Genomic DNA, 23,013 nt, shown 5'->3' with positions numbered 1-23,013 from the left:
CCTTGAAGCACTCTTTTAAGCTTGTTTCTAGTCCCAGCGTGGGGAGACCAGGATGGAGGTGGGAGTGGATGCGGACCAGCAGGCAGTTAAGGGGACAGCGTCCTGTGCCGGTAACCCCCATGGACATGTGAGTACCCCTTCAATAGAACTGCGGGTTTCACGGGTAAAGGTCACCATTCGATCATGCAATTATGAGCGGCAAGTTCATTTCAACAAAGTGGGACACAGTCATCATACAAAAATAGAAACACGGTATGTGGAACAGGTAAGGTGTGGGAGCATCAGTGACCTTGTAACAACCCTCCCGGGTTCCTGGTAGCCGATGGACCCGGGACGGAGGAGAGGTGTGGGGGCAACGAGAGGAGAAAGGACTCAGACGACTCACTTAACGTGTGGGAAAGAGACGGGAAAGTCTTGTTCATTCTGTTCTTTGACGTAAAAGTAAATGACTTCTTATTTGTATTCATTGATTGCGCAGTGACTTTGTTAATAAAATCACACATGATTTTGTCAGAGGTGTTTTGAGAACCTCAAGCTCATAGAGGTGAAAAAATATATATTCCTACTGAATTCTTTCTATATATGCCGAACATATTGATGACCAGTTGGCGACTTCTGATTTCAAATATTTCAGTAAAGTGTTAACTATAAGTATTAATAAAACGGGAAGGAACGAGTAAGGAGCCCAAAAACTACACTATATCATGTTCCGTAGTTCAATCAGAATGTTAATTGCCAATAACACAACAGGGAACATATTAAATAGATCAGGATGGTTGACAGAGGGCTTGCCTTTGCCAACCCCTCATCCTACGGGACACCCAGGCGTTCGTGGGCATGGGGCAGCCTCTGCTGGGGGTTTCATCTCCCTGTCCAGGTATCCCCGGAGTCGAGGTTACTGAAGGAAGTCATTTTGTTGTAGTACCGTCCTCTGTCCTTCAGTTGGATTCAGTTCCGGGCACTGACGCCACGACACGAGCAGCAGAACGAGAGCCAAGCCTGGGCTGCTGAGCTGAAGAGCTGCGAGTCCCGGGAGGCCCAGTGGGCAGGACTGTACCCAGTGAGACACCTGCTGCCCACGGGCAAGGCCAACAGGAAGGTGCAAGCCCTGCCTGGCAGGACCTGGTCTCAGGACCAGGCCCACAGCGCTCCCTGCTGGACTCAGACCTCCTCCTCCCCCACTTCACACCACAGCCTCCTGGAAGGGCTTTCTCACACTTGCAGCTGGGTCTTCCTGATGTCACCGCCCAGGGCAGTAGAATGAGTCGCCTTCATCTAGTTTGGGCTTGGTCATTGATTTTTCCAGTACCTAATGAGAGATCCAACCAGTCCATCCTAAAGGAGACCAGTCCTGGGTGTGCATTGGAATGAATGATGCTGAAGCTGAAACTCCAATACTTTGGCCACCTCAGGCGAAGCATTGATTCAATTGGAAAAGACCCTGATGCTGGGAGGGATTGGGGGCAGGAAGAGAAGGGGGACGACAGAGGATGAGATGGCTGGATGGCATCACCTACTAGATGCACATGTGTTTGGGTGGGACTCTGGGAGTTGGTGATGGACAGGGAGGCTGGCGTGATGGGATCATGGGGTTCGCAAAGAGTCGGACATGACTAAGTGACTGAACTGAACTGAACTGAACTGAATGACCTCAGACCCCTGAATGGTATGCTGATACACTTAAGAATTTCAGGATTCCCTGATGTCTGAGTTTGCTCCGCCGAGCTCGTGGGTTCACTGCCATAACACAAACCACCCGAACCTGAATTTCCAGGGTTCAAAAACCCAGCATTCCCGGGGGGTTGTGCCTGGTCATGATTCTGTCTGAGTTTCCTTCCCAGGTTGATAGGTAGTCAAGGTTGAATTTGCAAGGCCTCCCGGAGCCTTCCCAGCTGACTACATGGCTCTGTTCTTATTTCTCTCTTTGCAAAGAGAATAGGGAGGCTCTCAGGTACAACAAATCTCTTCTTGGTCACTTCCAGGGGTTCTCATTTACCCTTCATCATGGTTCTCATAGTACTTCTTTTTGACTCAGATATTTAAAGATGTTTTTAGTCTAATATTATAATCTTTCTATAATAAATGTTTGATATAAAAGATTATGCTTATAAATGGGAATCTCATCCTTGTCTGGGCTCCTGTTTCATCTCTGGTTGAGAACCCTTATGACCGTTACCTGATCTTCATTGGACATGGTGAGAGGCGGTCACAGGAAAGGCAGGAGCAGCAGCCTGGGCCTCAGCTCAGCCCAGGGCCGGCCAAGGAGCTAAACGTCCTGAATCAGACCCAGCTGGACACTGTCTCTCTGGTTCTGACATGACCGTCATGGACTCTGTCCGCCAGGACCTGCCTGTGGCATTCAGGTCCTTCTGCTCAACTTCAGATATTCATATAAAATACGGTTGCCGAAAGCAAAAGCCTTGGTGAGGGGTCAGAATGAAGAAGAACTGAAAGGGTTTCCCAGACCAATTTCCTGGTGTGGGCTCAGACCCCCGTTTTAAATCAAACAAGCAACAGAAGTGTCTGCATTGGCAGAAGATGCTTCAGCCCAGGGAGGCCCGTGACTTGAGGGAGGGCAGGTTTTTGTCTCACTTCCCCCCTGGCCTGGAGCACTGTGGCATTACTGCTACTATCCTCAGCAGATGCACAGAAATAATCTGCCTCGTCCTCAGCCTGGAGCGAGCTGATGGTCAGGGTGGCTGTGTTCCAGACCTGGAGCCGGAGAATCGGTCGGGGACCCCCGAGGCTCGACTGGTGTCACCATAGATGAGGGTTCTGGGGGCCGATCCTGGGATCAGTTGGTACCAGCTCACATATCCATTTCCAACATTGCTGCTGCTTCCAGAGCAGGTGATGGAGACCCTCTGGCCCAGGGACCCGGACACGGATGATGGCTGAGTCAGCACAGCCTGGGCCCAGGATCCTGGAAGGGCGAGAGACAGAGATGGTGACTCGGGGGTCAAGACATGAGAGCAGGGAGCAGGGCCCTTGTGTCTTCCCCGGGCCCTTCCCCTGTCCCCCCCATCCAGTCACCTGTGTAGACAGCAACCAGCGTGAGGAACAGAGGGGACCAGGCCATGGTGGACATGTCAGGGCGTCCTGCTGTCTGTGGCCCCACAGCAGAACAGAGCGTCCCCACACCGCTCCTTCCCCTCTTCATACCCTGAGAGGGGGCGGGGCCTTTCATGCAAATGACTGTCCTCCCGTCCAAACCCCACAATGCTCTGATCACCTCTGGGACCTGGGTCAGCTTCCTGTGCCCTGAGGGAGACCAGTGTGTGATCTGGGGAAGGGATGCGTGGGGCTTGGGGTGGCATGTCACAGCTGGGACCCTGAGCAGAAAGCATCAGGAAGTACCAGAGGGCTGGTCTCTGCTCTCACCCCTCCAGACACTCAGGAAAGGCCTTGGAATGCCCCTGGTGTCCTGGCCAAACATACATCCTGACCTGGTGATAGAGCTCTTAGAGTCAACATTCCCAAAACTGGTCTTGAAATTATACCTTCAGGATGTGTTTGGTTGGAAAACAGCAGCCAACTGTAGCTTACCTGTAGTGCATGTGAGTGTTACACAGTGGATGTGTGATTTTGAGATTTTCAATGAACCAAAATGTGATCGTGGAGTAGTGAAAATCTAAGGGCCTCACTTAAAATAGATGCCTAAATTTAACTGAAGCAAATGTTGTGGTTCAGTCCGACAAAGTTGTGTCCGTCTCTGGCTCTATTTTAATTTTTATTGCCATGGTACTATTTCTAAAACATAATTTTCCTTTTAGATTCTGTTCTTTAAATAAGATCATTTTAAAGACTCTGTGACATATATGGCATCTGTGAAACAGGGCAGGCTGAGTTATCAGAGCCATGGGTCAGTCTCAGATCTGAGATGAGGGACAGGACATGACAAGACAGACCAGTTGTTCTCAGGAATCTCAGACGTGATCATGGGGATCAAACCTGACTTAGGTGTGGTCCAGACAGAGCAGCAGTCACGGCCCCGGGGGCAGAGCCCCAGGACAGGGTCTGCTTTCCCAGCCCAGGGCCCCAGCAGCTTCTCCCGGGCTCACTGTGCATAAAGTCAGTCCCACAGCAGCTGAAGCACAGACACTCCTCAGCCAGGAATCATTTCCCAGGTCTCAGGACAGGGTTTCTCTCCCTCCTGATTCCTCACTCGATGGGCACATGGGACAGAGTGTGAACGTTCACGGATAAATCAGCTGCTGGGTGGGGCATCACTGGGTCCCCTGGGAAATGAGGGGGAACAGGGGTGGAACAGGGAGGGGTCGAGCTGGGGTCAAACCTGAGAGCCGGAAACGTGAGGCTTCACGGGAGGAAGGGTTAGAGATGTTCAAGGAGGGGGATGAGGAAGTGAGTGTTTCAGAAAGATCTGGAAACTCGTTCATGACTCTCTAAGAGCATGAGCTTGGTCATCACTGTGGAGGCCAACAGTGTATGATGTAGAAAGAGCGAGGCCCAGAATTGGGAGGAAAGTCACGAATGAGGAGAGCGGGAGGGCAGGCTCTGAGCAAAGAGATGAGGAGGAGCGGGCGCAGGCTGAGGAGAGCTGGAGGGGTTCACTGGGTGGGCTCTAGGGGCTCCTTCCCTCCTCTCTTTCTGGGAAGAGGGTGGGCACTGATGACCACCTGACCCCTTCACCCTCCAACTCTGGGTGTTTGGCCCGGGTGCAGCTTCAGTCCCAGGAGGAGGCCTGGGGGCCGCGGCTCTGAGTCTGTCCCCTGAGAGGAACCACCTGCTCTCACATCCAACTCAGTCCGCTGAGCCCGGGTGCAGACCCAGCTCAGGGGACCATGGGGGTGCGTTGAGGGGCTGCCAGTTCTGAGCAGGTGCACAGCGCCCCCTGGTGACGCACCCGGGGAACGTTCTCGGCGGTGAGAGTGGGACCAAGGTGCCGCTCAGTTACTTGGTTCTCAATCCTGTCTGACTCCTTTGCGACCCCGTGGACTCTAGCCCACCAGGCTCATCTGTCCATGGGATTCTCCAGGGCAAGAACACTGGAGAGGGTTGCCGTTTCTTGCTCCAGAGGATCTTCCCACCCCAGGGACAGAACCCACTTCTCTTATGTCCCTTGCATTGGCACCGGGTTCTTTACCTCGAGCGACACCTGGGAAGCCTTATGAGAGGAAGCAGGGGCGCTCTTTTTTCCTGTCACCAAACACTCTGTCAATAAACAAATGAATGAATTGAATAGCAATAAGTATTACATGTCTTTGATAGTGTGCAGATACTTCTTTTTTATTTCTCCTATTGTATTTTCAGGTGATTCTGACTACTTTTTCTCTTTTTCCTACATTTATCTCCTTTTCCTTAGGACCCAAGAGTGTTTGTACTTGCTCATCAAGTAGATTTGATGATTTGTCCCTAAAAACATCTGTCACCTGATTTCATCATCTCAGGCATCTCACCAGTGATGTCTATGCCTTCTCACTTCCCTTCAATATTTAGTATTCTGGTTCTTGATAGAAGTGACAATTCTACTGGATACTGGATTCTGTGGAAATTGCTTGTAGAAACTCTGGGTTCCATTTCCTTTTCCTTTAACAGAAAATGCTTCTGTGGTGGAAGCTCAGGGATGTGCATTCACTGCCCAGTGACCCAGCAAGGGCGCACTGACTCCCCTGCTCCGTGCTGCCGACTCCGACCTGGGAGCCGGGGGCAATTGCTGTGAGCAGCTCCTTCATCCAGGGGCGTGTGACCACCCCTTGTGTGCCGCTGGCCTAGGGAGGGGAGTCAAGCTGAGTGGTCAGCTGTGCTGCAGTCAGGGGACACTCATTTCTGCTGGGTTCCGTGGTCTCAGGGACTCCAGGAAAGGAGGGGCAAACACCTTGCCCTGGGAGCCCCATTGCTGTGGGGGAAGCAGGTTTTTGTCTCCTTCTCTCTGGGCCTGAAGCACTGTGCAAACTTTCAAGCCATCAGCCCATGAGAAACAGTAATAATCAGTATCGTTCAGCATGAACTGAGGTGGTCAGAGAGGCTGAGTTGGCAGGCTTGGAGCCAGAGAATCAATCTGGGACCCCTGAGGGTCGTTTGCTATTTTCATATGTCAGGAGTCTAGGGGCCTTTCCTGGGAGCTGTTGGTACCAGCTCACATAAAGACCCCCAGTGTTGCTGCTCCTTCCAGTGAAGGAGAGGGTAACCCTCTGACCCAAAGTCCCGAACATGGAGGGCGGCTGAGTCAGCATAGCCTGGGCCCAGGATCCTGGAAGGGGGAGAGACAGACATGGTGACTCTGGGGTCCTGACAGGAGAGCAGGGAGCAGGGCCTGTGAGTCTTCCCAGGGCCCTTCCCCTGTCCCCACATCCAGTCACCTGTGAAGAGAGCGACCAGGGTGAGGAGCAGAGGGGACCAGGCCATGGTGGACACAGTCAGGGTGTCCTGCCTTCTGTAGCCTCACAGCTGAGCAGAGTGTCCCCACACCGCTCCTTCCCCTCTTCATACCCTGAGAGGGGGAGGGTCCTCTCATGCAAAGGATCCCGTGCATCACACTGACCCTCCCAGGCCCTGGGCCAGGTCTCTATGCCTGACGGTGGCCAGAGAGTTGTCAGGGGTAGGGCTCTGTGGGTCTCAGGAGTGGGAGTCACAGCTGGGAGCCCTGAGCAGAGGCCACCAGGCCTTGTCAGGGAGCTCTGTCGGGGGGCCCAGCTCTGCCTCCCACCACCCAGCTTCAGAAATGGACCCCGAGCGCCCCCCACCCCTTGTCCACGCCCAGACACACATCCTGTGACCTGGAGAGCAAAGCCCTCAAGGACAGATCCTGCCTCCTGCTCTGTGCACTGTCCCCTCTTTAGCACCAGGCCAGGTGCCCCTTCTGTGTCCCCCTGAGCTCAGGGCCATCATGGGCTCCCCTCAAATCCTCAGGATGAATCTGTCCAGGGCTTCCATGACTGCTTAGGGGTCAGGACCGAGGGGCATCTGAGACACAAATTCCTCTCAGATCAGGATCAGGTCAGGGCAGTGCCGGCCCCGGAACGGGAAGGTGGGTCTCCTTCTGTGCAGGACAGCAGGGTCCCTCCTCTGTGGGCCTCCTCCCTGGTGGGCAGAGCCCTCCTTCCTCTGTGCTTCCCCTCAGCCCTGAGGAAGAGGGGGCAGTTCTCTGAGGAGGGGGTGAAGGTGTGGAGAGAGGCCTGAGGTGGGACTCAGCGTTCCTAAATGCCTGGATCTTTACCACGTGTTTGAACAAAAGAGCCTCTTGATGAAAGTGAAAGAGGAGAGTGAAAAAGTTGGATTAAAACCCAGCATTTAGAAAACTAAGGTCATGGCATCTGGTCCCATCACTTCACGGCAAATAGATGGGGAAACAGTGGAAACTGACAGACTTCACGTTTGGGCTCCAAATCACTGCAGATGGGGACTGCAGCCATGAAATTAAAAGACGCTTGCTCCTTGGAAGAAAAGCTATGACCAACCTAGACAGCATATTAAAAAGCAGATACATGACTTTGCCAACAAAGGTCTGTCTAGTCAAAGCTATGGTTTTTCCAGTAGTCAAGGAAAAGTTGAGAGTTGGACTATAAAGACAGCTGAGCACCAAAGAAACGATGCTTTTGAACTCTGGTGTTGGAGGAGACTTTTGAGAGTCCCTTGGACTGCAAGGAGATCCAACCAGTCCATCCTAAAGGAAATCAGTCCTGAATATTCATTGGATGGACTGATACTGAAGCTGAAGCTCCAATACTTTGGCCACCTGATGCAAAGAACTGACTCATTTGAAAAGACCCTGATGCTGGGAAAGATTGAGGAAAGGAGGAAAAGCAGATGACAGAGGATGAGATGGTTGGATGGCATCTCCAACTCAATGGACATGAGTTTGAGTAAACTCCAGGAGTTGGTGATGGACAGGGAAGCCTGGCGTGCTGCAGTCCATGGGGTCACAAAGAGTCGGACATGACTGAGCTACTGAACTGAACAGAACTTACTGTGTGTGAAGTCTTCCACATGCTGGACCCTGTCCCATGGCCTGTCTTATGAAGTGGCCCCTCCCGGGTGTCTTTCCTGCAGGCACAGGGCACCGGCTGCAGGGAGCAGGCCTAGTGATGCTCCTGGCAGTTTTTATTGAGACTCTGAAGGGCTCTGAGCAGCGTGTGTCCCCAGGGATCCTGATACATAATAGCTGTTAGGACCAACCATCCCAAATAGCAGGTTAGAGAAGGTAGAGGTCGAAGTGATTGGTTGGAAAAGAACGGTTGACTGTAGCTTGCCCTGCACTGGTGAGGTGTTACACTCTGGGTGTGTGAGATTTTAAACGAACCAAATGTGGTAATGGATTAGTGAAAATCTACAGTCATTCCTTAAAATCTGTGCATGAATTAAACTGACGGAAAAGCGACGTTCTCTCTTAATTTTTCACTTACAGGGGTACAGTTCTGGAAAACTAATTATCATCGTAAGTTCTTTTTTGATTAAAAAGTTCTTTTTAAATGACTTCATAGGTATCCTAGGAAATTTTAAATACTATCCAGTAAAAATATTTCTACAAAGATATTTGTATTCCTAACTTGTTTGGACTTTGACTGAGGCAGGGCTAGAACCAGCTCTTTCTGCCACATATTGCCTCTCCACTGGGGAGTGCTTATCTCTGAGCAGCCTGTGAAAACAGGGCAGGCTGAGGTATGGGAGCCATAGGTCAGCTCAGAGCTGAGTTGAGGGAACGTGCGTGACAGGTCAGGTCTGCTGACCTCGGACACTCAGAAGTGACCATAGGAAGATAGGCTGAGTTAAAGGAGGTCCAGGTAAGGTAGCAGTGACCGCCCTGGCTGGGAGAGGATGAGCTGGGGTCACACCTGAAGTCTGGAGACCTGAGGCTTCTCTGGTAGGAGGGCTAGAGAGGTTGCAAGGGAGGACAAGGAAGTGAGCATCTGGTCAAGGAAGCCTGGAAACCGACCCATAACCTGATAGAGTGACGTTGGTCTGGAGGAGGAGGTCGCTGGTGAAGGGTTGTAGAGAGGAGCCCAGGATTGGGGAGGAAAGTCATGGATTAGAGGGGTGCTCTTAGGAAAGAGCAAGAGAGGAGTAGAAGAGGCTACAGGGAGTGGGAGCGGTGCAAGGGGTTATTATGTATTCCTACTGAATTCTTTTCTTATTATATGAACATATTGATGACAGTTTGGCTGAACTTCTGATTTCATATATTTCATGTTACAAGTGTTAACATAAAGTATTAATAAAACGGGAAGGAACGAGTAAGGGAGCCACAAAAACTGACACAATGTCAGTTTCCATGGTTCACGACAAAATGTTGAAATTGCCAAATAACCCAACAGGGAACGTTTTTAAATGACACAGATGGTGACAGAGGGTCCTTGCCTGCATCCCTCTTCCACTGGGAACACCCGGGCGTTCTGTGGGCAATGGGGCAGCCTCTGCAGGGGTCTCTCATCCCCTGTCCAGGTATCCCTGGAGGCCGAGTTTCCTGAAGGAAGTTCATTCTTGTTGTATGACCGTCCCTCTGTCCTCAGTTGGATTACAGGTCTGGGCACTGACCCCACAACAGAGCAGGAAGAACTGAGAGGCAAGCCTGTGGCTCTGAGCTGAGAGCTGCCGTTTCCCCTGGGGGCCCAGATGCAGGACATCACCCTCTAGTGAGGACCCTGCTGCCCACATGGGCAAGAGCCAAGGGAGGAGGTGCCAGCCTGCCTGGCCAGGACCCTGGGCTCTCAGGACCAGGCCCACAGCGCCCCCTGCTGGACTCAGAACTCCTCCTCCCCTACTTCACACCACAGCCTCCTGGAAGGGCTTTCTCACACTTGCAGCTGGGTCTTCCTGATGTCACCGCCCAGGGCAGTAGAATGAGTCGCCTTCGTCTAGTTTGGGCCTGGTCATTGATTTTTCCAGGTACCTAATGAGAGATCCAACCAGTCCATCCTAAAGGAGACCAGTCCTGGGTGTTCACTGAAAGGACTAATGCTGAAGCTGAAACTCCAATACTTTGGCCACGTCATGTGAAGAGTTGACTCACTGGAAAAGACCCTGATGCTGGGAGGGATTGGGGGAGGAGGAGAAGGGGACGACAGAGGATGAGATGGCTGGATGGCATCAGACTCAATGCATGAGTTTGTGTGAACTCCGGGAGTTGGTGATGGACAGGGAGCCCTGGCGTGATGCGATTCATGGGGTCACAAAGAGTCGGACACGACTGAGCGACTGAACTGAACTGAGCTGAATGACCTCAGACCCCTCAATGGTATGCTGATACACTAACGAATTTCAGGATTCCCTGATGTCTGAGTTTGCTCCGCCCAGCTCGTGGGTTCACTGCCAGAACACAACCACCCGACCTCAGTTTCCAGGGTTCAAACTCCCAGCATGCCTGTGGGTGGTACCTGGTCAGGATTCTGTCTGAGCTTCCTTCCCAGGTTGATAAGGAGTCAAGGTTGAAATTGCAGGGCCTCCCGGGACCTTCCCAGCCCAGACTACATGGCTCTGCTCTTATTTCTCTCTTTGCAAAGAGAATAGGAGTCTCTCAGGAACAACAAAGCCCTTCTTGATCACTTCCAGGGGTTCTCATTTACCCTTGATCATGGTCCTCACAGTACTTCTTTTTGACTCAGATATTTAAAGATGTTTTTAGTCTAATTTTATAATCTTTCAATATTAAACGTTTGATATAAAAGATTATGCCGATAAATGGGTAACTCATTCTCAGCCCAGACAAAGGTTTCATCTCTGTTTGAGAAACCCTTATGACCGTTACCTGATCTTCATTGGATATGGTGAAGTCTAATGTTCTAACCTTCAATTGTTAGAATCCATAGATTTAATGGAGGTGAGTTTATAAGGTCTGTGTCCAAAATAGTGACATTTATCCAATATCATCTCAAACAAGGAAGCACGGAGGGAAAAGGGGGAGAGATCATGAGGCAAAAGAGGAGGAAATGAACAAGTGAGGAGTCTGAGAGCCGCATCCTAACAGAAAGGGTCTCCCAGTTCCTGGAGAGGAGGGCTCTTCAGGCAGCAATCCCCGGAGAAAGGGAGGATCCAGCTTCCTTAAGTGTCAGGGTTCGGGGCAGAGCACAAAGGCTTGAGCAGGAGAGGGACGTGTGGGGTGTAGGAGAGGCCCCCTGGGGCTCCAGGGCACAGATGCTGGGCTTCTGCTTCCTCGACATCCTGCCCACTACCTGTGAGGGACCCTGTGTATCTGGGCACATGGGCATTCTGCTTGTATTTGGAGACCAGAGCGAAAAGGGACAGTTTCGTGGACCCCATAATGATGGACCAGGATGAGAGGTGAGACGGCCTGGATTTAATAGCACAAGTGACAGCAGAGACCTGAACCAGCACTGGTGAGGTCACAGGCAGGGTCAGGGCAGTGATGGGTCGACACGGGAGTACAGGGCAAGCTTTCATCAGACATCCCCATCACACGGGGATTCCCTGTGGCTGTGGTTAGTGATGAGCTGTGTGACACTGATGACCAGCCTCCTCACCAGGCTGGGGTCCAGAGTGATCAAGGATGGGGTGTGGACCCACCAGGAGGCAGAGAACAGGGCTGAACCCCTGACTGTCCCTCACCTCTGTCATCGGGCACAAAGGCAGGGATTTTGCCTGGAATCCCTTGTCATCACTGCCATGGTGATCCCCGCTTCCCCGCTGACCCTTCTACAGGACATGGGGCCCTTGGATCTGAGCTCATCGGGGGCATCACAAGCAGAGGGACATGGGCACATCTTGGGGAGCCCCTGCTCCTGACAGTCCACAGACCACCCCAACCCTGAAGTAGGAAATGCTCCAATGGGGTGGAGAGGAGAGGAGGGGAGGGCAGGACAGAGCCAGCACCTGTGGGTCAGGAAAACCACTCCCGGGCTTTCCTGCTTCCTGCGATGTATCACCGGCGCCCCTCACTCCTCACGCTCTCTGCTCTGCCCCTTCAGGAGCAGAGTTCACACCCTGGGGGACAATCTGCCTTCCAGGATGGTCCACGGCCTCTGCTGAAGGCACATCTGGGGAAGCCTCCTGCTCCTGATCTCCAGTGAGGGAGCTCAGCTCCACGGCTCCCTTGATCACATGGATGACCAGGGTGTACTTCAGTGGTATCAGAAATTGTTTTCATTTTCTGAGACTTCAGCAAAACTGACTGTACAATTGGGAGTAGACTTATTATGAACCAGAACATACCTCAGGAATTAATGGATTCTGGGGTATTATTTAACATTTGACAGTGCTCTAAGAACAAGCCCCTGACAGGCTGAGGCTCTCGTCCCAGTTTCCCGTCTACCTGTGTCTCTGTGAGAAGCCCTGTTGCACCAGCCTGCATGGTTAGAGATAGCCTCATCCTCAGGCTGCAGCCCAGAGACGAGCAGGAGCCCCGCGTTGGCTGAGGCATCTTTGGATCCAGAAAACCCGCGGGGACCCCAAAGACTGGTTCTTACTGGAGTCTGAGTGGTAGGACCGGAGGACTAAGGAGGGCTCGCTGGCTTCTGCTGGTTCCAGTAACAGCAGAGCAGCCAACATTGATGTCACTGCTCAGGGTGCAGGGAGCCACAGGGTCAGCTGTGGTCTGTGAGGGGACAGGGGTCTCCCCACAGACAGGGCATGAAACCAATGCCAGTCACAAGAGTCCATGGTTCAGGGCTGCTGATCCAATGCTGACACCCACAGCAGCACCAGGGGATCTTCTGTTCTGTGGTGAGAGAAACCATCAATACACCGGGGTGGACTCAATAGACTTACAACTTAGCTTAACAGTACAACTACAAAATTATGATTCTTCAAAATACCAAATGAAAATAACAGAAAGACTCATGAGTCCTGAGCGGATCTGAAAATGAGCACGTGTCTGATAAGGGTGGGATTGTTGTGGAGTATTCTAAACTCCCTTTCCCTAAATGACCTCATGAGGAGTGGAAGGACTGAGAAGAGCAGCTGAGGAGGTTTGGGGTGAACACCTCTGCAGTAAGTTGTGAAGTACGGCCACAACATTCTTTTTCTCACCACGTGAAACGAAATTCAACTTTATGTCCATTTCTGAGCTGCTGCTACAGTGTCTGCTTCCCACAATGTGCAGTAATTGTGTTCCTTTCTCAGTAGCTGTGTCTGAGGCCCGATTCCACCAGCCAAAGTTCCGCACTGCTGGATTTGGAGCCTATTAGCAAGGTTCCTCTGACTCAGTAGAAAACATATCATTTTGTGTGTATGAAAATTGAGGATAAGGCAAATTTAAGGCTTAAGGGAAAAGGGAGAATTAGAAGGAATAATCCCACTTATTCCAAAATACATCACTGTTAACTGTGGCCCCACAGCCGAGGCGGCCAATGTGCAGACCCCGCACCTGAGTGTGAAAGGGCAGTGACAGGGAGCAGGACACAGGTGTGTGACCTGTGCTCCGTGACCCCACGTGCGGGTGAGGCCAGGAGCTCAGGCTTCGGGTCACTTGCCCCTGGGTGAGGCCTCCTGTGAGCAGCAGGGCTGAGTCCCAGCTGAGCAGGAACAATCAGCCTCGTCGTCGGGCTGGGCCCAGAAATGGTCAGGCGGCCCCACCCACCCGGAGCCCGCCAGCCTCGCTGTACCCTGCGGGCGGGTTGTGACTCCTGTGCTCAGAGCTTGGGACTCAGCACGACTGAGACGGCAGCCAAATCGCCCCCTTGGTGCCACCAGTGTTGCTGTTCCCAGGCAGGCGAGTGTGGCTGAGCGTCCATAGAGTCACCGACCCTGGCTGAGTCCCCCCTGCCCAAGCCCCGGACACCACGAGGGGACAGAGCAGGCTGAGAGCAGGACCTGCTCCCTGTGCAGGAGAGAGGCCCAAGGGCTTGGGGGCCTCCCAGGGCTCAGATGTGCTGACGGACCCCCACCTCGGGCACTGAGATAGAGAACTAACAGACACTGTGTCCCCAGTGATGGGAGACTGATTCTGTGTCCTTTGAGACCCTCTCCTGGGAATGTGGTGCTGAGGGGACTTTGAGGACAGAGGGGAGAGGAGGAGCCTCCATGCTTGGGCAGATCCCCAATGACCTGGACCCAGGGTTCGGCAGCAGCAGCAGCAGAAGGTCCAGCAGAGCCTGAGCAGGAAGCCCCTGGGCTGCCCCACCTCCCCCAGTGAGACAGGAGTCCTGGTCGAGTTCCCGCTGGCCTGGAGCTCTGGGGGAGCCTGAGAGGCAGACACAGGAAAGGAAGGCGCAGCAGCCTGGGCCTCAGCTCAGCCCAGGGACGGCCGAGGATCTGAAGTGTCCTGAATCAGACACAGCTGGATGCTGTCTCTCTGGTTCTGACCTGATCGTCATGGACTCTGTCCGCCAGGACCTGCCTCTGGCATTCAGGGCCTTCTGCTCAACGTCAGATATTCATATAGTATGTGGTTGCTAAAGAAAAGCATTGGTGAGGGGGCAGAATGAAGAAGATCGGAAAATATTTCCTGGACCAAATCCCTCGTGTCAGGCTCAGACTGCAGTTTTAAATCAAACAGACAACAGAAGTGGCTGCTATGGCAGAGGCCATGTCTGAGGAGAACAGGTTTTTGTCTCACTTCCCCCTGGCCTGGAGCACTGTGCTGTGTTACCACTCTGATAAGATGCACAGAAATAATCTGCCTCGTCCTCAGCCTGGAGCGAGCTGATGGTCAGGGTGGCTGTGTTCCCAGACCTGGAGCCGGAGAATCGGTCGGGGACCCCCGAGGCTCGACTGGTCGCACCATAGATGAGGGTTCTGGGGGCCGATCCTGGGATCTGTTGGAACCAGCTCACATAATTGCCAGTTCCAACGTTGCTGCTGCTTCCAGAGCAGGTGATGGAGACCCTCTGGCCCAGGGACCCGGACACGGAGGACGGCTGAGTCAGCACAGCCTGGGCCCAGGATCCTGGAAGGGAGAGAGACAGAGATGGTGACTCGGGGGTCCAGACACGACAAAGGGGAGCAAGGCCTGTGAGTCTTCCCAGGGCCCTTCCCCTGTCCTCCCATCCAGTCACCTGTGCAGAGAGTGACCAGGGTGAGGAGCAGAGGGGACCAGGCCATGGTGGACATGTCAGGGCGTCCTGCCTTCTGTGGCCCCACAGCTGAGCAGAGCGTCCCCACACCGCTCCTTCCCTTCTTCATATACTGAGAGAGGGAGGGGCCTTTCATGCAAATGAACCCTCCCAACCCCCACAAGGCTCTGATCACCTCTGGGACCTGGCTCAGCTTCCTGTGCCTGAGGGAGCCCAGTGTATGATCAGGGACGGGGTTTCCTGGGGCTTCAGTGTGGGATGTAAAAGCTGGAAATCCAGATCTTAAGGCACCAGAAAGTACCAGGGGGCCTGTCTCTGCTCTCACCGCCACCCCCCTCCCCCCAGCCGCCAACCCTCAGGAAAGGCCTCAGAGCGCCCCCTGGTGTCCTGGCCCAAGCACACATCCTGACCTGGTGATAGAGCTCTTGACTCAACTTTCCCCAAAGTGGTTTTGTAATTATAGCTTCAGGATGTGTTTGGATAGAAAACAGCAGCCAACTGTAGCTTACCCTGTAGTGCATGTGAGTGTTACACAGTGGATGTGTGATTTTGAGATTTTCAATGAACCAAAATGTGTTCATGGAGTAGTAAAAATCTAAGGTCATCCCTTAAAATAGATGCCTAAATTTAACTGAAGAAAATGTTGTGGTTCAGTCACTAAGTTGTGTCCGACTCTGGCTCTGTTTTACTTTTGCATTGCCATGGTAGTATTTCTAAAACATAATTTAATTTTAAAGACTTTCTAACATGTATGGCATCTCCACTGGGGGATTTTATGTCGTAGCAGGACATTCTCTCTGTGAAACAGGGCAGGCTGAGTTATCAGAGCCATGGGTCAGTCTCAGATCTGAGATGAGACACAGGACATGACAAGGCAGATCAGTTGTTCTCAGGAATCTCAGACGGGACCATGCACATGGTCAGACAGAGCAGCAGTCACGGCCCCGGGGGCAGAGCCCCAGGACAGGGTCTGCTTTCCCAGCCCAGGGCCCCAGCAGCTTCTCCTGCGCTCACCATGCATAAAATCACTCCCACAGCAGCTGAGCACAGACACTCCTCAGCCAGGAATCATTTCCCAGGTGTCAGGACCACGGTTTCTCTCCCCTCCTGACTCCTCACTCAGTGGGCACACGGGACGGAATGTGAGTGTTCAGGGGATAAATCAGCTGCTGGAGGGCTTCCCTGGATCCCCTGGGTAATGAGGGGGAATCAGGGGTGGAACAGGGAGGGGACGACCTAGGGTCACATCTGAGAGCCGAAAACCTGAGTCTTCTCTGGAAGGAAAGGTTAGAGGGGTTCAAGGAGGGGAACGAAGTGAGTGTCCAGTTCAGGAAGTTCTGGAAACATGTCCATGACTTTCTGTCAGAGTGACCCTGGTCATGACGGAGGAGCTCAGGTGTGGAGTGTTGTAGAAACAGGGAGCCCAGGATAGGGAAGAAGTCATGAATCAGAGGGGGCTGGAGGAGGGTAGAGGCTCTTAGGAAAGAGCTGAGGAGGAATCGGACGTGGCTGAGGGAGTTGGAGGGGTGCAGGGCGTGGACTCTGGGGTCTTCTCCCCTCCTCTGCTCCGGGGAAGAGGGTGGGGCCCTGGTGACTATGAACAGGACATCCTTGGCCCATTTGCAGCTTCACTCCCAGAAAGAACTTGAGGGCTCGGGCTCTATGTCTTTCTCCTCTGAGAAAGCTCCTGCTGAGACCTCCAACTCAGTCCAGGGAGCCCAGGGACAGGGCCAGGTCAGGGGAACAATTAGGGTGTGTTCAGGTTCTGCCATCTGAGCAGATGCACAGCGCCCCCTGGTGTCGTGCGTGGGGAATGTTCGTGGTGGGGAAAATGAAGCAGGGCTGCCCTGTATCTTCCACCTGAAAGTCCATCAATTATGGTTGTGTGTTCACTGCCCACCGACCCCACTGCTCTGTGTCTGACTCCGCCCAGGGCCCCTGGGCAACTCCTGTCAGCTGCTCCTTCCATCCAGGGGGTGAGACCAGGCCCTGCTGAGCTGCTGCCCTCAGGGAGGGGAGCCGGGCTGAGGGACCTCATGTGCTCCACGGATCATGGCGCTCAGATCCCACAGTGCCAGCCACCCACACCCACCTCATATTCAGCACTGATGGCCCAGCCCGGGTCAAGGCTCAGGTGTCTGGCCCCACACTCAGCAGCAGAAGGGACGGGGTGCACACGAGCCTGCTTTTCCCATCGCTCGGTCTCCCCTTGTTTCTGCTCCATCTCCCAGCCCATTCCTGCTTCCAGGGACAGGACCCTGGGGGCGTTCCACTTGTTGAGGGGCCGGCCACGACCTGGCATCCAGGCACCCGGGTAGTCAATGGGGCGTGTGGGGATTTGGGGAGCCAGTTCTGAATAAGGTTCTTCCAGGAACATAACGGAGAAGGTAATGGCACCCCACTCCAGTACTCTTGCCTGGAAAATCCCATGGATGGAGGAGCCTGGTGGGCTGCAGTCCACGGGGTCGCTAGAGTCGGACAAGACTCAGGGACTTCACTTTCACTTTTCACTTTGCTGCATTGGAGAAGGAAATGGCAACCCACTCCAGTGTTCTTCCATGGAGAATCCCAGATGTGGGGGAGCCTCCTGGGCTGCCGTCTATGGGGTTGCACAGAGTCGGACACGACTGAAGCGACTTAGCAGCAGCAGCAGCAGCAGGAACATAAATCCTCCCAGGAGCCTCGAGGTGTGTCCTTAGACAACACAGATTTGTGGAAATTCCACCCAATTTCCATCTTCTTTTGAAATTAAGATGTGAATAGTGTTTGGGGGGTTTTGTATTTTTATTGTGAATTGGGAGTGAATGTGTCATGGGATTGCAAACATTCAGACACGACTGAGCGACTGAACTGTGTCATGGGAAGTTAATGTGACTAGGCCCAATTTAAGACAATTCTCAGGGGTTATTTCACAATAATACACAAAGACATACTTCTGGAACGTTGATGTTCTTAAATATTTTGGGGAGGTTCTTGTTAACCACAGATTTTTGCCACCAACAAAAGGCTGTGATCCAGGAGCTCCAGTTGGGAAACTGCACTCTAGAAGATTCCACTGGTGGTGCCCCTTCGGGTAAATGGAATATTAATTTGTCTCCAAGATCAAGTTCATGACGCTGTACATCTCTTAGTGTGATTTGAATGACAAGAGTCCTAATGGCAGTGGAGGGGGTCTGAGTCTCCCTGTGGAGCCAAGCCTCATTGCCAACAGCATGGGCAGAGAGGGGTCCCCTTAGAGAGATGGACACACCGAGGAGAGCTGGGAGGAGACACGTGGCCACGGACCACCGGACAGGAGACGGGCCCAGAGCCTCCCTCCCCATGGGGACCCTGACCTGTCCCAGCCCCTCCCTGCCTCTCCTGCCAGTAAGCGCTGAGCCCTCTGAGCACAAGGGCAGGTTTTGCTGGCACTTCCCCCATGGGCTCACATCACTACGGCATTGTAACTACCAGTTCCCAGACCACAGTAATAGTCGGCTTCTACCTCGGACTGGGCCCCCGAGATGGTGAGGGTGGATTTGTTTCCCGAGATGGAGCCAGAGAAGTAAGCAGGGACCCCAGAATATCAGCTGCTTGCGCTGTAGATAAGCAGTCGGGGAGCCTGGCCTGGGGTCTGCTGGTACCAGCTGGGCAGTTACTGGTAGTGACTGACCCAGAGCTCAGTCCACAGGTGAGGGTGACCGTCCCTCCTGGACACACTGACAGTGCTGGCTCCTGGACCACAGTCTGAGCATCCACCCCTAAAAGGAACAAGAGAGAGACAGGGGTTGTTATGGAGACAAGGGCCCTCAGACTCTGCTTGGAGGTGCCCCAAGGATACAGAGTCCCGGCCCCTGACCTGAGCCGTAAGTGAGGAGCCCGAGCAGAGGCACCGTCCAGGCCATGGTGGGGACCCTCCCAGGATGCGGCCTCCTCAGCCTCCTGGGCTGCAGGTGGAGTCCTGGGCCTTTTCATGCCTCCAGCCTGTAAGGAGGAGCAGGGGCCTCATGCAGATCACTTCCTCCTCTCCCTGCCCACGTCACCTGATGTCCCCTCGGGTGGGCGTTCTTGAAGGAGGCGGATGCTGGACCTCACGCAGAGTGGGGACAGCTCGGGGAGGAGCCCCTGAGTGATGGGGTGACGTCTGCCAGCAAATGTGCTCCTGTGACCTTGGTGACCTTGGTTCTCTGTCTCCTCCCCGACTGTCTGAGGCTGAAGGAGGAGTTTGCAAGTCTTCCTCTGCTGCTGCTAAGTCACTTCAGTCGTGTCTGACTCTGTGTGACCTCACAGACGGCAGCCCACCAGGCTCCTCCATCCCTGGGACTGTCCAGGCAAGAACGCTGGAGTGGGTTGCCATTTCCTTCTCTGGTGCATGCACACACGCATGCTAAGTTGCTTCAGTCGTGCCCGACTCTGTGTGACCCCATGGACAGGCTCCTCTGTCTACGCAATTCTCTAGGCAGGAATACTGGGGTGGGTTGCCATTTCCTTCTCCTAAGTCTTCCTCTCTTGCCCCAATAATCCAGCCTTTCCCACACCTGAGCCTGTCTTTAGAATACTCTCTGTCTTCTCAGGGAACCCTGAGTCCGTCTGTGAGGTGCTGTCCGTCCTCCAGCCCTGAGCCGAGCAGGAAATCCCGGAGCCTGCGTCTGCTATGAAGGGTGAGGGGTGGCCCTTGAAGCACTCTTTTAAACTGTCTCTAGTCCCAGCAGTGGGGAGACCAGGATGGGAGGTGGGGAGTGGCATGCGGAGCCGCATGGGCAGGCTTATGGTGACAGCGTCCTGTGCTGTAAACAGCCATGACCATGTGGAGTACCTTCAATAGAACTGCGGGTTTCACGGGTAAAGGTCACCATCGAGTCATGCAATTATGACGGACGGCAAGTTCATTTCCAACAAAGTTGGGACACACGTCTCATCATCAGAAATAGAAAAACACGGTATGTGAACAGGTAGGTGTGGTGAGCATCGTGGACCTTGTAAAACTCCCTCCCGGGTGGTTCTGGGTGGAGCCGATGGACCCGGGACGGAGGAGAGGTGTGGGGGCAACGAGGAGGAGAAGGAGCTCAGACACCTCACGTTAACGTGTGTGGAAGAGACGGGAAAGTCTTGTTCATTCTTGTTTCTTTGACATAAAAATGTAAATACTATTCTTATTTGTATTCATGTTAGATTTGCTGTAAAGTAACTGTTTAATAAAATCCACATGATTTTTGTCAGAGGTGTTTGAGAACCTTAGCTCATAGAGGTGAAAAATATATATTCCTACTGAATTCTTTTCTTATTATACGAACATATTGATGACAGTTTGGCTGAACTTCTGATTTCAAATATTTCACGTTACAAGTGTTAATATAAAGTATTAATAAAACGGGAAGGAACGAGTAAGGGAGCCACAAAAACTGACATAATATCAGTTTCCATAGTTCAATTCAAAATGTTTAAATTGCAAAATAACACAACAGGGAACATTTTTAAAAGATGCAGATGGTGACAGAGGGTCCTTGCCTGCATCCTTCTTCTACTGGGAACACCCAGGTGTTCTGTGGGCAATGGGGCAGCCTCTGTGGGTTAGGGTTTCTCATCCCCTGTCCAGGTATCCCTGGAGGTTGAGATTACTGAAGGAAGTTCATTTTTGTTGTATGACCATCCCTCTGTCCTCAGTTGGATGTCAGGTCTGGGCACTGACCCCACGACAGAGCAGCAGGAACTGAGAGGCAAGCCTGTGGCTCTGAGCTGAGAGCTGCCAAGTCCCCTGGGGGCCCAGGTGCAGGATGTCACCCTCCAGTGAGGACCCTGCTGCCCACGTGGTTAAGAGCCAACAAGGAAGGTGCCAGCCTGCCTGGCCAGGACCCTGGGCTCTCAGGACCAGACCCACAGCGCCCCATGCTGGACTCAGACCTCCTCCTCCCCTACTTCACACCACAGCCTCCTGGAAGGGATTTCTCACACTTGCAGCTGGGTCTCCCTGATGTCACCGCCCAGGGCAATAGAAGGAGTCGCCTTCCTCTAGTTTGGGCCTGGTCATTGATTTTTCCAGGTACCTAATGAGAGATCCAACCAGTCCATCCTAAAGGAGACCAGTCCTGGGTGTTCATTGGAAGGACTGATGCTGAAGCTGAAAGTCCAATACTTTGGCCACCTTCTGCGAAAAGCTGGCTCATTGGAAAAGACCCTGATGCTGGGGGAGACTGGGGGAGGAGGAGAAGGGGATGGCGGAGGAAGAGATGACTGGATGGCATCACCGACTCAATGCACATGAGTTTGGGTGAACTCCGCGAGTTGGTGATGGACAGGGAGGCCTGGTGTGATGCGATCATAGGGCCACAAAGAGTCAGACACGACTGATCGACTGAACTGAACTGAACTGAACTGAAAGACCTCAGACCCCTGAATGGTATGCTGACACACTAATGAATTTCAGAACTCCCTGATATCTGAGTGTGCTCCGCCTAGCTTGTGGGTTCACTGCCAGAACACAACCACCCAGACCTGAATTGCCAGGGTTAAAACACCCAGCATGCCCGTAGGTTGTGCCTGGTCATGATTCTGTCTGAACTTCCTTCCCAGGTAATAGGTTATCAAGGTTGAATTTGCAGGGCCTCCCGGGACCTTCCCAGCCCAGACTGCATGGCTCTGTGCTTATTTCTCTCTTCGCAAAGAGATAGGAGGCTCTCAGGTACAACAGTTCTCTCTCGGTTACTTCCAGGGGTTCTCATTTACCCTTGATCATGGTGCTCACGGTCGGAGAAGGCAATGGCACCCCACTCAAGTACTCTTGCCTGGAAAATCCCATGGACTGAGGAGCCTGATGGGCTGCAGTCCACGGGGTCGTGAAGAGTCGGACACGACTGAGCGACTTCACTTTCACTTTTCACTTTGATGCATTGGAGAAGGAAATTGCAACCCACTCCAATGTTCTTGCCTGAAGAATCCCAGGGATGGTGGAGCCTGGTAGGCTGCAATCTATGGGGTCGCACAGAGTCAGACACGACTGAAGTGACTTAGCAGCAGGAGCAGCAGCAGCATGGTGCTCACTCACGGTACTTCATTTTGACTCAAATATTTAAAGATGTTTTTAGTCTAATTTTATAATCTTTCTATAACAAATGTGTGATATAAAAGATTCTGCCTATAAATGGGAATCTCATCCTTGTCTGGGCTCCTGTTTCATCTCTGGTTGAGAAACCCTTATGACCGTTACCTGATCTTCACTGGACACGGTGAAGTCTAACGTTCTAACCTTCAATTGATAGAATCCATAGATTTAATGGAGGTGGGTTGATAAGGTATGTTTCCAAAATAGTGACATTTATCCAATATCATCTCAAACAAGGAAGCACGGAAGGAAAGGGGGAGAGATCATGAGGCAAAAGGGAGGAAATGAGCAAGTGAGGAGTCTGAGAGCCGCATCCTAATGGGGAGGGTCTCCCAGTACCTGGAGCACTTCAGGCAGCAATCCCCGGAGAAAGGGAGGACCCAGCTTCCCTAAGTGTCAGGGTTCAGGGCAGAGCACAAAGCCTGGAGCAGGAGAGGGACATGCAGGGGGTGGGAGAGGCCCCCTGGGGCTCCAGGGCACAGCTGCTGGACTTCTGCTTCCTTGACATCCTGCCCAGTACCTGTGAGGGACCCTGTGTATCTGGGCACATGGGCATTCTGCTTGTATTTGGAGACCAGAGCGAAAGAGAAACTTTCAGTTCAGTCCAGTTCAGTCGCTCAGTCGTGTCTGACTCTTTGCGACCCCATGAATCACAGCACACCAGGCCTCCCTGTCCATCACCAACTCCCAGAGTTCACTCAGACTCTCGTCCATCGAGTCATTGATGCCATCCAGCCATCTCATCCTCTGTCATCCCCTTCTCCTCCTGCCCCCAATCCCTCCCAGCATCACAGTCTTTTCCAATCAGTCAACTCTGTGCATGAGGTGGCCAAAGTACTGGAGTTTCAGCTTCAGTATCATTCCCTCCAAAGAAGACCTAGGACTGATCTCCTTCAGAATGCACTGGTTGGATCTCCTTGCAGTCCAAGGGACTCTCAAGAGTCTTCTCCAACACCACAGTTCAAAAGCACCAATTCTTCAGCACTCAGCGTTCTTCACAGTCCAACTCTC

General features: G+C 52.8%; 1 protein-coding gene and 1 gene segment (V, D, J or C); both read right to left on the bottom strand.

Annotated features, from left to right (window-relative positions):
* Positions 1–23,013, bottom strand: part of LOC789205 (immunoglobulin lambda-1 light chain-like) — a 448,173-nt gene that overhangs the window by 260,110 nt on the left and 165,050 nt on the right. The window lies entirely within an intron of this gene.
* LOC112441477 (immunoglobulin lambda variable 1-40-like) lies at positions 2,618–3,131 on the bottom strand. The segment is given in 2 exon segments: positions 2,618–2,923; positions 3,034–3,131. Coding segments are annotated over 2 exon segments (288 nt in total).

The sequence above is a fragment of the Bos taurus genome, chromosome 17 (assembly GCF_002263795.3).
Source record: "Bos taurus isolate L1 Dominette 01449 registration number 42190680 breed Hereford chromosome 17, ARS-UCD2.0, whole genome shotgun sequence".
Lineage (NCBI taxonomy): Eukaryota > Metazoa > Chordata > Mammalia > Artiodactyla > Bovidae > Bos > Bos taurus.
This window is presented reverse-complemented; position numbering and strand designations above follow the sequence as displayed.